General features: G+C 35.6%; 1 protein-coding gene and 1 pseudogene across 1 annotated transcript; one reads left to right on the top strand and one right to left on the bottom strand.

Moving 5' to 3' along the window:
- Positions 1-1,119: 1,119 nt before the first annotated feature.
- LOC145007347 (2S seed storage protein pseudogene) lies at positions 1,120-1,947 on the bottom strand (annotated as a pseudogene).
- Positions 1,948-10,382: 8,435 nt separating this feature from the next.
- Positions 10,383-12,176, top strand: LOC145007346 (glucose-6-phosphate isomerase, cytosolic 2B-like). Its single transcript, XM_078966301.1, has 10 exons — positions 10,383-10,500; positions 10,748-10,900; positions 11,019-11,065; positions 11,155-11,208; positions 11,289-11,417; positions 11,494-11,557; positions 11,653-11,726; positions 11,826-11,879; positions 11,959-12,027; positions 12,102-12,176. The coding sequence occupies exons 1-10, from the start codon at positions 10,383-10,385 to the stop codon at positions 12,174-12,176; spliced, it is 837 nt and encodes a 278-aa protein (XP_078822427.1).
- The last annotated feature ends 1,679 nt before the right edge of the window (positions 12,177-13,855 follow it).

The raw sequence follows: 13,855 nt of genomic DNA, 5'->3' as shown, positions 1-13,855 counted from the left end.
TCCATAGTTTGGAGCTTATTTTCAGCTTATTGGAGGTATGAAGTTGAACCTTTGTCTATAGATCTTGATTTTGGGCTTTTTTCCTTCAGCTTTCTAAGCCCTAAAGAGGTTGTATTTGGGATTTAATGTTGGGAGTCAGTGTATGCTTTAGATCCAGGTCTATTGGGGGGTTTTATTGCACAAAGGTGCCCAATTTTGTTGCCATGAACACCCCATGCACCATAGAGGACATATTTTATGGCTTTTTGGGCCAAAGACCACTTGCATGCATACCAAGTTTGGAACTTTACGTGTAAAATTGACATTAGGAGAGCAGATCTATGGTTTTGGTGTGTTAAGTCCCACTGAAATCGACTGTATAGTATGGGACAAGGAGGGACTCGGCGAGTCACTTGGGTGACTCGGCGAGTCGAGACACTTTTTCCCCAAAAAACGTCTTCTGGAATGGTTTTGATTGAGTAAAAGGAACCCTCAGCCTGCTAGGTGGTTTGCCTTGGACCTGGAAGTCATGGGACTTGATGAGTGCTTGAGTGCTAGAACAGACTCGGCGATTCCAAGGCAATCTAAACTCGTTGCCGAGATAATACAATCAGTGATCAGGAGTTAGCTACAAATATAATTCTAGAGTTAATAAAGTCAGTTCAATGAGTTCATTCTATGGAGGCCTACAAGGGAATTTCATGGTGCATGCTAAAGACCTCTACCTATGTGTCCAACATGGCCAAATATAAGTTGTCCGCCACAACTGAGATTGCCCAAAAGTCTATATCCAAATTAAGCTGGTAAACGTACACCAAATAAATTAAGACGGTCAAATCCATTTTCTTCCTATAAGCTCTACCTTATAAATTTGAAGACTCTTCCAATTTTAATCTTTAACCTAATAATGGAAATTTTGTGTTTTAATTAAGTTGGTTATCTATCTTCAAGGAATAGAAAACGCAGCCATCATTTTATTTATTCATAAAAAAGATGAAAGAGCGATTACATGAGATTTATAGATACTCATCTCTCCATGAGCCTACTTATTTTTGCAACTACTCCCATCTCAAAATTCAAAACCGTAAACCTTGACTAGAGATGCGAATGACATTTATTCCTTGATCAATAATCTCCACCTTAGAACATGGTAGATGGGATTCGGCATTGCTGCACTTCTAGTTTGCATTGGCTGGGCAGACTTTGAACAATCTGCTGCAAGTCTTGGGTCCGATGCTGTCCACCACGTCGGCCACGTTGTTGGCTCCCTTGTTGCTGCTGCCTCTGGGCTTGCCTGTACACCTCCTGCATGGCCTCGCACTGGCATTCTTCATCCACGTTCTGAAGCTCATTGCAGCATTGTTCGAGACCTTGTGGCTTGCTGACGCTCATCAGAAGGGTTGGATAGGAACCCAGTTGTTGTTGGATGAAGTTTTGGCACTGGTTGAATTGTCGGCTTCGGATGCGTTCGCACTGCTGTTGCGAGCCACGGCGGTTGTAGGTGGTGTCCTCGGTGATTGTGGTGAAGGTGGTGATTGAGATTTTTCCGACTTGGCATTGTCTAGTTTGGAGTTTGCATTGGTTAGGAAGGTTCTGAGCTTTCTGCATCATCTGTCTGATCTGCTTGGAACCGAAGCTTCCGCCTTGTTGTCCCTGTTGTTGTTGTTGCATCTTCTGGGCTTCGCGGAATGCTTCCTTCACAGCCTCACACTGGCACTGCTCGTCGACGTATTGGAGCTCTTGGCAGCACAACTGTTGCTGACTCCGGTCGTCTTCTTCATACAAATTCTGGCCCTGCGCGAGATACCTCTGGCACTGATTGAATCTTTGACCCTGGAGCTGTCGGCTGCACTGCTGCTTCGAGAATGTGCTTTCCTCCTCGATGGTGGTGGTGATGATGGTGCTGTGGGCGGAAGCAAACGCTACAAGGGCTGTGAAAGCAAGTGCTAGTGCTATGAGCTTTGCCATTGTGGGATGGTTGTGAATCGATGGTTGTGGTGGTGGGTATTTATGGTACATGTGGCTGCACACGTGGAGAGCCGGTTGTAATAAGTGGCGAAGTTGAATACTATCGAGCAACACGTACGAGTTTTTACATCTCAAATGTAACAAGTGGAAGTGCTTTTTTGGGAGTTTTTAGGTGTCTATTCTGTTGTTCGAACGCTTGTGGTCCAGTAATGGTTCCAGATGGATTTGGAGTAATATATATTTCTTATATATAATTTTTAGTTAGCCAAGTTCTATCTTATTGGTACTATGAGAAGTAGTCTAATCAAAGCTAATGAGTTCGTTTGAGTTAACTAACATAACATGGTTAGTTTAGCGTAATAATATCAGGTCTAGCTTGTCTGCATTCCTTTGTAGTCTTAGATCATTAAGATCTATCAATATAAAAATGGTTGAACGAAATTTGATATATTGGGTTTAGATACAAATGAAACTAAGCCAAAAATTAACTTGGGTTTTTTATTTTATCTAAAAGATAAAAACTAATATTTTAGAATTCTTAAGAAATAAAACATCCAGAATTTAGAAAAACAAATAACTAAATTTTGAAATGTAATGAAAAAAAAATTAGATAAAAATATATTCGTTCTAATTTTGATTTTTAGAGTTAATGGTTGAAATGTTTCTTATCTAGCTACCTCTACTTAATTAATTACACATTAATTTGCTTCACTCAATCTCCATGTTTTGAAAACCACATCGGTTGGTTTCAACCGAACCAGTTCGTCATGTGAACCGGTAAAAAACCAAAAAACTGTTTGTCATGTGAATCGGTAAAAAATCGGGAATTTAAAACACACACACACACACACACACACACACACACACACATATATATATATATATATATATATATATATATATATATATATATATATATATATCATTTTTTGAATTTTTATATAATTCAAATTAATAATAATATAATTATGTTATAATCTGGTTTTTCTGATTTTTGAGACCATTCCGACAGGTTGTTGGACCAGTTGAAACATCTAACCGGTAAAATGACCGATTCGATCTTCGTTCCAATTTTCAAAACTTTACTCATTCTTTGGAGATAAACAACTTTTATTTTTGATATATAATTGTATCCATAGTTTTAAGAATAATTTATTATTTTTTACCATTAATTTACCAAAACTTTTATTCATAAGCATATAGTTTTCTAGCACTAGGTGTGATGCCGTATCGTTAGATTGGATGTAATCTAGGAAATGTTGTAAAAAAATAAGGATGTTAATTTATGATTCAACACGACAAAATACACAGAACGAAACAAAATTGGGACGAAATCGAAATCCGAATTTGTGTTCATGTCAATTGAAAAAAACACGACGTTATGTCGTATCATGTTCGTGTTTAAAATTCGATACGAAATTAACACGATTTAGCATGTAGTTGTTGTGTTTTTTCGTGTTTGTCGTGTTATATATGATTAAATATGTAACATCCAGATTTTTTCAAGTAGTATTCTTTTAAATTCATTCATGCTTAAATTGAAATTAGGAAATAGTTCTTAGATTAAGGTGTTCAAGCTCATAACTACATTAGTATATTCTTATAATTAATAAATAAATAAAAAATTGGTTGCCCTCATAACCAAAATTAGCTAGAAATTATATTAGAGAGAGAGAGAGATGATTTTTTTTTGTTAGGAAAATTATGTTGTGTCATTATGTGTATTTATTAGTTCATTTATGTAAAAGGGCTTGGGCTTGTCCACCCGTCATTTATTAAGGTTAAAGTATTTAATGTGCGTGCATTCATCGTGTTTCTTAACTTTGACAATTATTCTTGTAACCCTAATCACGCCTCTACAATAGCAATTCTTAATCGAGTTCTTATGAGGTTGTGGAATATATTCATTCAGCATACTTTGAATCATTGTTCTTATTCTTATTTACAAACTGTTTTGAATCTAACTGATCTTTCAAGGATTAATATACTAACAATTGGTATCAGAGCAGAAGACCATGTAATCTATACACATCTCTTCTGTTTATAAAGCCATTAGGGTTTCCGTTGATATTGAATCTAAACAAGGTCAATTCCAGCTATGAGAAAGGAATCCCCATTGGAATTAAGAACGTTCCTAGCGACACATCTTCTGTGCAAAATGAAACTCCAGCAAAAAAGCCAAGAGCGAAAGCTAACGTTCACAAATTTTCAGAACAGTTCGCAACGCAGAAACATCTAAGGAACACCAGATACAACAAAAATCTCAAGCAAAGAAAACAATTCTGGCCATCCAGAAATCCCAACTTTGTTCACATTGAGAAACCTCTCAATCAAAATGCCAAAGTGGTACCAAAAGCAAATCCAAAGAGCTTTTCGCGAAATCAGTTTCGTAGTCCACATGATACTAAACAAAAAGTTTTTCAAAAACCCATTCTTTCAGAGCTAAAAAGCCATGTGGAGAATCCAAAACCTCACAACTCACAAACCAAAAATGCTTCGCATCCTCAAAAAACATCGAAAGATGTTAAAGGAAAAGGAAAGATGGTTGCGGATCATCAAGCTCTTGTCAAGCAGCCTGAAACTAACACAAAGAAAAGTGAAAAAGGGTTTCTAAAAAGACAAAACAAAAATCAAAATCCATCATCTTCAAAAGATGATAACTTAAAAGACAAAAGGATTAAGGTTTTTTAAATCATAAAGAAAGATAACACCACCTTAATAAAACGAACCTATATGGTTGATCTTTCAATTACTTTCCCTCTTGTTGTAAAAGGCTCACGCGGACCCAAACAACTTTGGGTTCCTAAATCTGCTTAATTTTTGCAGGTTATTCGTGATGAACAATTTGACACTGAATGGTATATCGACAGCGGTTGTTCGCGTCACATGACAGGCAGGAAGGAGGAACTGCGAGAGTATAGGGAACTAAAGAATGGTGGAAGAGTGAAGTTTGGGAATAACTCAGTTGGAGAGATAAAAGGTTATGGGATGATAACAAATGGCGATTGCTTATGTCAAGATTCTACAACACAATCTTATAACTGTTTCGCAGTTGGTCTCTGGTACAGGATTAAAAGTCCCATTTGACGACGAAGGTTTTGAAATCATAGAATAGAAAAACCAAAACAGTCCTTCTAAAGTATGAACGCAAAGGCGAGATGTATCCGTTGACTTATATTCGATATGAGGGAAGCCAACCATTTTCCTTCTAACGAAAGCTCCTACAGAAGATAGTTGGCTATGGCACAGAAGCCTTTTGCATCTTAACTTCAAAGATATAAACAAGCGTGTCCTTGGTGATCATGTGCGAGGGCTTCCTCTCCTAAAGGACAACAAGGATCATGTTTGTGTTGCATCCGAAATGGTAAAGTAAAGGAAGAAAAAGCCATCCAACGATAGTGAATAAGAAAGTCATTGAGCCACTCGAACTTTGCACATCGATCTTTATGGTCCGTCTGCGATCGAAAGTATTGGTGGTAATAAGTATATTCTCGTTATTGTATATGATTTTTCTTATTTCACTTGGGTTTATTTTCTTAAGAAGAAATTTGAAGCCACTCCCAAAATCAAAGAATTCGTAAAGCAGATTGAATTACAACTGTGAAACCTGGTTCGTAATATTCACACTAACAATGGATTGGAATTCAAAAACTAGAAGTTTGAAGAATTTCTGACTGCGAAAGGAGTTTCGCATAACTTTTCGGCTCCATACGCTCCACAACAGAATGGTGTTGTTAAAAGGAGAAACTGATCGTTGTGTGAAGCTACACGAACCATACTTTCATTTGTGAACCTGCCACTATATTTCTAGGCTGATGCGACTGGGAAAACTTGTTTCACCCTAAACCGTTAAAATCTCAATAAACGATTTTCTATTACTCCCAATGAAATCATAAATAAACAAAAACCTAACATAAAGTTTTTCCATGTTTTTGGTTCCAGGTGCTTCATCTTTAATTCTAACGAACAAAGCAACAAATTCTATGCGAAAGGTGATGAAGGTATCTTCTTGGGATATTCGATGACCTATAAAGCATATAGGGTTCTTAACAAACGATCAAAACGAATAGAAGAAACCTATTATGTGACGTTCGATGACAAGTGCTTAAAGAGGACTCAAGCTAATGACAGTCAACAAATGAGATGTTTCCTGAACCAAGCCCATCTACGATTCCAATAGCCAATCTCTATGAAGAATTCATGCTACTATTCGATGAGCCAGAGAAGGCTATCTCTTCCGAATCTAAAGCTGTTGATAACAAGGTCGATGAATTGAAGAAGATGATTGACGACGCATCGAATGCTATGAACAAAGAGCAACCAAGTGCAAATGGCCCACATGGCACGAACTTTACAATCCAGGGGAAGAATTCTGAATCAACCTCCAATGCAAATTTTCAGGGGGGGCACTCAACTCCACAACATACCCACAAAAGTCCACTCCAGGGGGAGAATCTGACAGCTGAAGAAGAAACATTCACATCATTCAAGGGGGAGAAAGATAATACATATGATGATTTTGATGCATAGATTGATGATTTAGATATATACAGTAAGAATTTGAGGACGTAAATGCTGATTGGATCCATCGTGTGATCCTAATTATCCTCATCTGACTAAATGGATAAGAGATCATCCAAAAACTCAGGTTATAGGCAAATCGTCTTTGGGAGTTCTAACAAGAGCACAAAAAAGGGTAAACAAACTGCTTTACTCTCCAAAGTAGAATATTGCATGTTCAATTCGTTCATCTCTAAAGTCGAACCCAAAAATGTTCAGATTGCTCTGGATCATTCGGATTGGATCCAAGAAAAGCAGGAGGAGCTCAATGAATTTGAACGAAACAAAATCTGGAGATTGATTCCTTCTCCAAAGGATGCATCCGTTGTTGGGTTAAAATGGGTGTTTCGCAACAAGCTTGATAAAGAAGAAAGCGTTATACGAAACAAAGTGTGATTGGTTGTAAAGGGGTACTGTCAAGAGGAAGGCATTGATTACGAACAGACCTTCACACCTGTTGCTAGGCTAGAATCTGTTCACATCTTTCTGGCTTACGAAGCACATAAGAATTTTGAAGTTTATCAAATGGACGTCAAATGTGCCGTTTTGAATTGGGAGCTAGAGGAGATTGTTTATGTGGAGAAAACACTAGGATTTATAAACGAGAGTATCCCAACCATTGCTATATTTTGGATAAAGCAGTCTATGGTTTGAAAAACGCTCCAAGAGCCTAATACGAAACTTTAACTCATTTCTTGAAAATGTCTAAATTTAAACAAGGTTCGGTTGACCCAACTTTCTTTCATAAGAAAGAGGGTGACCACTTAATGATTGTCTAAATATATGTTGATGACATTACCTTCTGATCAACTAACCCCAACTTAACGGCTGAATTCCAAAAGCTAATGGAAACAAAATTTGAGATGAGCTCAATAGGTCCAATTAAATTTTTCCTGGGATTAAACATAAGACAGAGCAGAAAGGTATATTTATCAATCAGGAGGCATACACAAAGACCTTGCTTGTTAAGTTTAGAATGGTGGGAGACTAAAAAAAGAAGCTTCCAATGACATTCAGAATAAAACTAACACCATCTCTGGAAAAACCAGTTGTTGATATGACCCTTTATCGTAAGATAATAGGCTTATTGATGTATTTAACAGCTAGTCGACCATAAATTATGTTTCCGATTGTTATTGTGCTAGGTTCCAAGCAAATCCTCGCGAACCCCACATGGTAGCCGTCAAGAATATTTTCAGGTACTTAAAACGAACCTCATCACTGGGTATATGGTATCCATCAAACTCAGGTTTCTTCATACAAGCGTTTTCGGATGTTAATCTTGGAGGGTGTGGCTTGGATAGTAAGAGTATCATCGGAGGATGCTAATTCTTGGATGGCAAGCTCGTGAGTTGGCAGTCAAAAAAGCAAACTTGCGTATCCATCTCAACTGCTAAAGCAGAGTACATAGCTGCAACCTCATGCACTTCACAAGTCATTTGGATTCAAAACCAACTTCGTGACTATGGTTTGAATATGAAACAAATCCCCTTAAACTATAACTTCGAAAGTGTCATTCATGTAACATCCCGAGATAAGGTATACCTCGTAACCCTTGGTATTTTGAGTATTTGACCATTTTTGTCCCTTTATGAGAAAAGGTGGTGAATTAGTACGCGAGGCATACACGAGTATTATGATAATGGAGCTATACCTTTGTACATGTAGAGCATGTCTTGTATCACTTTGGTATTGGCTTTATGCCTTTGGCCATGTAGATAATGACTCGTATCACTTTGGTACTGGTATGAAACCTTTGACCATGTAAAGCATGTCTCGTATCACTTTGGTATTAGCTTTGTGCCTTTGGCCATGTAGAGAATAACTCGTATCACTTTGGTATTGGCAAAATACTAGGTAGGGCTAAAAGCTTGTATATTCTAGCAAAATGATAATTCAAAATTGTATTTTCTATGCTACTTGGGTTGAAGTCTTATTGATTTACATCATGCTGAAATTGTTGTATTTCAATGATTGTAAATCTTTGAATCAGATTATTGGTTGATATGGAAAGTATGTCATATGATACTCATCTGCCTTTGTTGTTCTTTGTCCCTCTTTGTTTCTATCACATATATATATATATATATATATATATATATATATATATATATATATATATATATATATATATATGACATAGCATTATATTGTAACTGTTATTGAACTCATTAAGTGTAACCCACTTATCCCTCTCAGTATTTAACTATTGTAGGTGATAAGCATCCAATATAGTCATGTACTGTAAGAAGATGTAGAATATTTAATATTACCACTATTTTACTTAGTGTATAAATTCCTAGGAAATTATGTAATATAGAAAACTCTGTAAGTTGATTTGTATCCAGTCTTTTGTTAAGTATCCAGACTTTTGTAAATTATATTATGAATATGCACGTAGCATGTTTGGAGTAATAATATAGTAAAGGTATTGGAGAACTAGTGGTTCTTTCATCTACCTTTCGTAACTAGAACTCGCACTTTGAGAAATTTGCGTAAACTTTCTCTTTTCGTAGTAATTCTAGTATTGATCGCCAGTGTGGCCTATTCTCCTCCTCACTTCGTGAGTATATAAATATATCATCGATGAATACGATCACGAATTTGTCTAGGTAAGGTTTGCATATGCGATTCATGAGGTCCATGAATACTGTTGGAGCATTGGTCAATCCGAATGGCATTACTACAAACTCGTCATGACCAAATTGAGTTTTGAACGCCATCTTCAGTATATCTTCTTCCTGAACTCTAAGTTGGTGGTACCCCGATCTTAAATTGATATTTGAGAAGTAGGTTGGGTCCCTGTATTTGGTCAAACAAGTCATCAATCCTAGGAAGCAGGTACCGGTTCTTGATGGTTACCTTGTTTAGTTCGTGATAGGCAATACACATTCTAGACGATCCATCTTTCTTCTTCACAAATAAGACAGGTGCTCCAGGGTGAACCGGGAACTCGTCACCATACCGGTTCAACTAACTAAAAAATCGATTTTTAAAACACTGAATGTGATTTTGAAATCATTTCGTTTAATGTAGAAAAAAATGATAATAAATTCTTAATCGAGTTATTCGGGTTGAGCTGAAACCTAATTTGTCTATGAAAGTCAACTCTAAACCCGATTCTAATTTTAATTCGGGTTTGTCGAGTTAACTTGAATAATCCAGTCAACAATTCTAACCCGATTAAACCTGGCATTAGTTACATTATTCGGGTTAGGGTTGGGTCGGATTAAATGGGTTAGGTTTTTTTATACTAACTAGTGTAGTATCCCATGCGCTGCATGGGTTAGATGGTTGTTTGTTACCTATCGATTTTTTGTCACAAGGGATAGAGGCTGGTAAACATATTATAATGTAGCTCTACTGGATTAATTTCTCCCTAAAAAACAGAAAAGTGGCTTCCATAAAATGTAGCCATGTTATCAGTATAATTTCAAAATTTCCCACTACAAAGACATCAAACATAATGTTTGACCTTTATTGCCTCTAAAACATATTGAATCCCAATAATGTCATGTGTTCATATGTTGTTGTTATACAAAGACATGCCCTTCACTCCTAATATGGTTTCCAAGGAGAAATATTTACATATATGTGAAATCCATGGAGTCTAAATAAAGCATATAACGACAACTTTATGTATCTTTATTTTCTTCTGTGTTTGGGGCACATAGTTGTTCGGTAACATTCAGCATCAAAAATAGATTATTAGAGAAAGGAATTAGTATACAAAGTTCCTATAGGTATCCATGTTTCTCTAATGGGATCACATTTCTTTCTCTAGCAAGGTCTTGTAGAAACCAAGGAAAGGAAACACTTACATGAATCCGGACCTATCTGAAATCAACTTGGCTAATATTCCTTTAAACAAAAAAATGTTGTGTTGTGCCAAATATCAAGTAGATTGGACTTTGGACAAGTTTGTAACAGCAAAAACAAAAAAATGTTGCAGAACCACTTTAATGGCTGCATCAAAAACAGCCTTCACATTCTGTATAAAAATTAAAAATTAAAAACCATAGTCAAGTTTTAATAAGATAAAAATGACTTTTCTTTTGTACTTAATACACAAAGTCATAAAAATAAGGCCGATTATTAATGTTTTTTTTTTCAAAAAAAAAGTGTTATTTTTACTTATATGTAAGTCAACTTGTTTGAAGGACCTATCCCTCTTCCAAGTGTTGAAGTCGAATTAAAAGAAGGAGAAACACATTAAACAAAATCCCAAATGAGGATTTAGGTTATGAAGATGAAGATGATTTTGTTGCAAGCACTGCACGTTCAAAGAAAAGGGTACTTGAAAAACCAAAATCGGATCCACTTGTAGAAGCTGTTGACCATTTTTATGAAATACCATATGAGGATTTGGATTTGGAATTGTTTGACAAGGTGTGTGAGTATCACACAAACACTTCAAATCCAAAACCTGAAACTGAAAGGAAGAATACTGGAGGACGAGTATTACCTTCTTGGTGAATATGTCACCAGTAGAATTAATTGTACAATTCTAGGTTTGTTGAGTGTATGGAACGTTTCTTTTCTTGGATATCCTGCAAGAGTGAGTTTGAGTTGTATTATATTCACCTGAGAGGGTATTTTGGTAATTTAATCTTTGTTAAATTCCTCATTTAACATTATTTTCCCTAGGCTATTCTACCCTACACTCAAGCTCTCGAGAAGCTTGCTCCACACATTCAACAGGTATATATTTATTATTATTATTTAAGTTTTGTAAACATTTGAATTATTATTATTATTATTATTATAATTTAATTTTATAGGTTAGTATGGAGAGTAATGGGAAAGGAGTATCCATAGATGGTGTAAGCCTTCCTTTTGAAGCTGGTGAAATTGATTTTGGTGAGCCAGGAACAAATGGTCAACATAGTTTTTATCAACTAATTCATCAGGTAACTAACTAACTAACTAACTAACTTTTTTGTTTTTCTATCTATCTGCTAATAAAAAGTCTAATTTACCCTTCAGGGGCGTGTTATTCCTTGTGATTTCATTGGTATTGTCAAGAGTCAACAACCTGTCTACCTTAGAGGTACCAATCCTTTTCCTCTGTAGTTTTAAGTTATAACTTCACTTTTTTTATTTTTATTTATATTTTTATATATAATGTGAAATTTTGGTATTCAGATGAAGTGGTAAATAACCATGATGAACTCATGTCAAACTTTTTTGCACAACCTGATGCTCTTGCTTATGGAAAGGTAATCAATCTACTTTCTACTTTTCACCTTTTAAATAATATAAGTTTTTCTAATCATTTTTAATATATTAATTATTCACAACTAACATTATCTTTCCAGACCCCTGAACAATTGCGAAGTGAGAATGTTGCATCTCATCTTGTTCCTCACAAGGTCACTTCCTACTTCATATTAAAATTTGTTTTTTTTTAAATTAAAAAAAAAAATACTAATTTCATTTTTTTGTTGACAGACATTTACTGGGAATAGGCCCTCCCTTAGCCTTCTGCTTCCATCATTGGATGCTTATAGAATTGGACAGGTTTAGTATTTTTATTGTTGCTAATCTTCATTTATTTTGCTGACATCGTCTTACAATATATATATATATTTTAGTTGCTAGCTATGTATGAGCACAGAATTGTTGTGGAAGGTTTCATTTGGGGTATCAATTCATTTGGGGTTTATTGATATGTATACAATTCTAGACCACAAAAAGAAAACTAAGTCAGTCATTAGGTGTCCAGATTAAGTACCCATTAAGTAAGAAAACGAACAGCTCCTTTGTTATAATGAAGGATAAGTCACCTGTTTCTTCTCAAATTCACGTTGCCACCTCCTAAATATGAAAGAGAATTAGGGAAAACCTAAAAACGTAAGGATTCCTGAATCCTTAAATTCTCATGAACTGGAAGACAAACTATGATGAATCAATCCCTAACTCAAGTTCTAATTCTAAGTGTTTATTTTTATATAGATGCAATCGATGGTAGACCTGAAACTACCTTGCAGATAATGAAGAAGGCATTCCATATGGCTACGAAACACAATAACCAGAAAGTTTCAAGGTAAATTAAACCCTAACAAAGTATATTGTGAAATTGAACTAAAACTAACCTAAGAGGGATGAGATTTACCTGAATCGGAGGTTAACGAAGAATACTTTCAGATTTAAAGATATGGAGCTTGCCGGAATCGGGTGAGTGGCGTCGTCATCTGTTCGAACAGAGATGGTGATGAGATAAAGCAGAAGCTAATTACACTTAGTAAAGAGTGATAAAGCTGGAGGGAAGGAAAGTTTCACTGGCTTCGTGAAGATGGAACTGGGTGCCAATTTCAGCGAGAGAAAAAAAAGAAAACGTGCGCACCCCAAATAAATTTTCTGTCGTCGTTCTCTCGCTGAACGCGTACATATGCCACAATTTTGTTATCCCTCGCTGAACCCTAGCTAAGGGCCTTCATTTTTCGAGTGATTAGCGAGGAATAGTGATATATCGTTAAATAGTTGCCAGATCCGTAGCTGATCCCTCGGTAAATCCTCGCTAATATTTCATATATTACATAAATAAAATAATTATTAAAAACATGGTAGATCTGTCGTATTTCCGTAGCTATAAGTCTAAATTTTTGCTAGAGAATAAATCTGTAGCAAAATCCGTAGCTGAAACTCAAGTTTCTAGTAGTGTTTTTATACTTGCCTTAGTTTTCTTTCTCTGATATGCCAACGTACACTGCTTCCAAATCTCGATCAAATTTTAAAGAACTCTCTATTTTTAACATGTTAAGCTTCTGCTGATATGCCATAGTGCTTCCACAAATTCCTTCAAACAAAAGAAAATTGAAAACAAAATAAGTAAAAAATAAATAAATAAATAAATAAAATCATTAAAGGAGACAATTGTGTTCACCTTATAACTTATAAGCAGCATGGCATTTAGGATAACCGAATTCATCCAAAAGAACATATGGTTCAATTAGTTTAGCCTTGAATCTTCTCCTCTCTATCCTTGGAAAAACAAATGATAATAATATAAGCCCTAAAAAGACTAAAACTTAAAACATAAAAGTTCAAATCTTGTGATTAGTTACCTCTTCCATTGATTAGACGACGCTTCCCTGCTTATTTCACCTCAATAAAACATGTGATCTACAAAATTATGACACGAGAACACACACAAAAACAATTTAAAATACCGATCAATAAATAAACCCAACATGAAATAAAGTAAATGAACCTCAGCTTTGAAAAAATCAACCCCAAAAGATGATGACATCTTGTACCTTGGGGATCCCTAGTATCGAGTACTTATCATCAAAATATGATTCAATAATATGAAGTGTTGTTGAGAATTACACAAAATTACAGGTTC

Source organism: Lactuca saligna, chromosome 7 (assembly GCF_052625555.1).
Source record: "Lactuca saligna cultivar CGN05327 chromosome 7, ASM5262555v1, whole genome shotgun sequence".
NCBI lineage: Eukaryota > Viridiplantae > Streptophyta > Magnoliopsida > Asterales > Asteraceae > Lactuca > Lactuca saligna.
The sequence above is the reverse complement of the archived record's forward strand: the minus strand, read 5'-3'. Positions and strand labels throughout refer to the sequence as shown.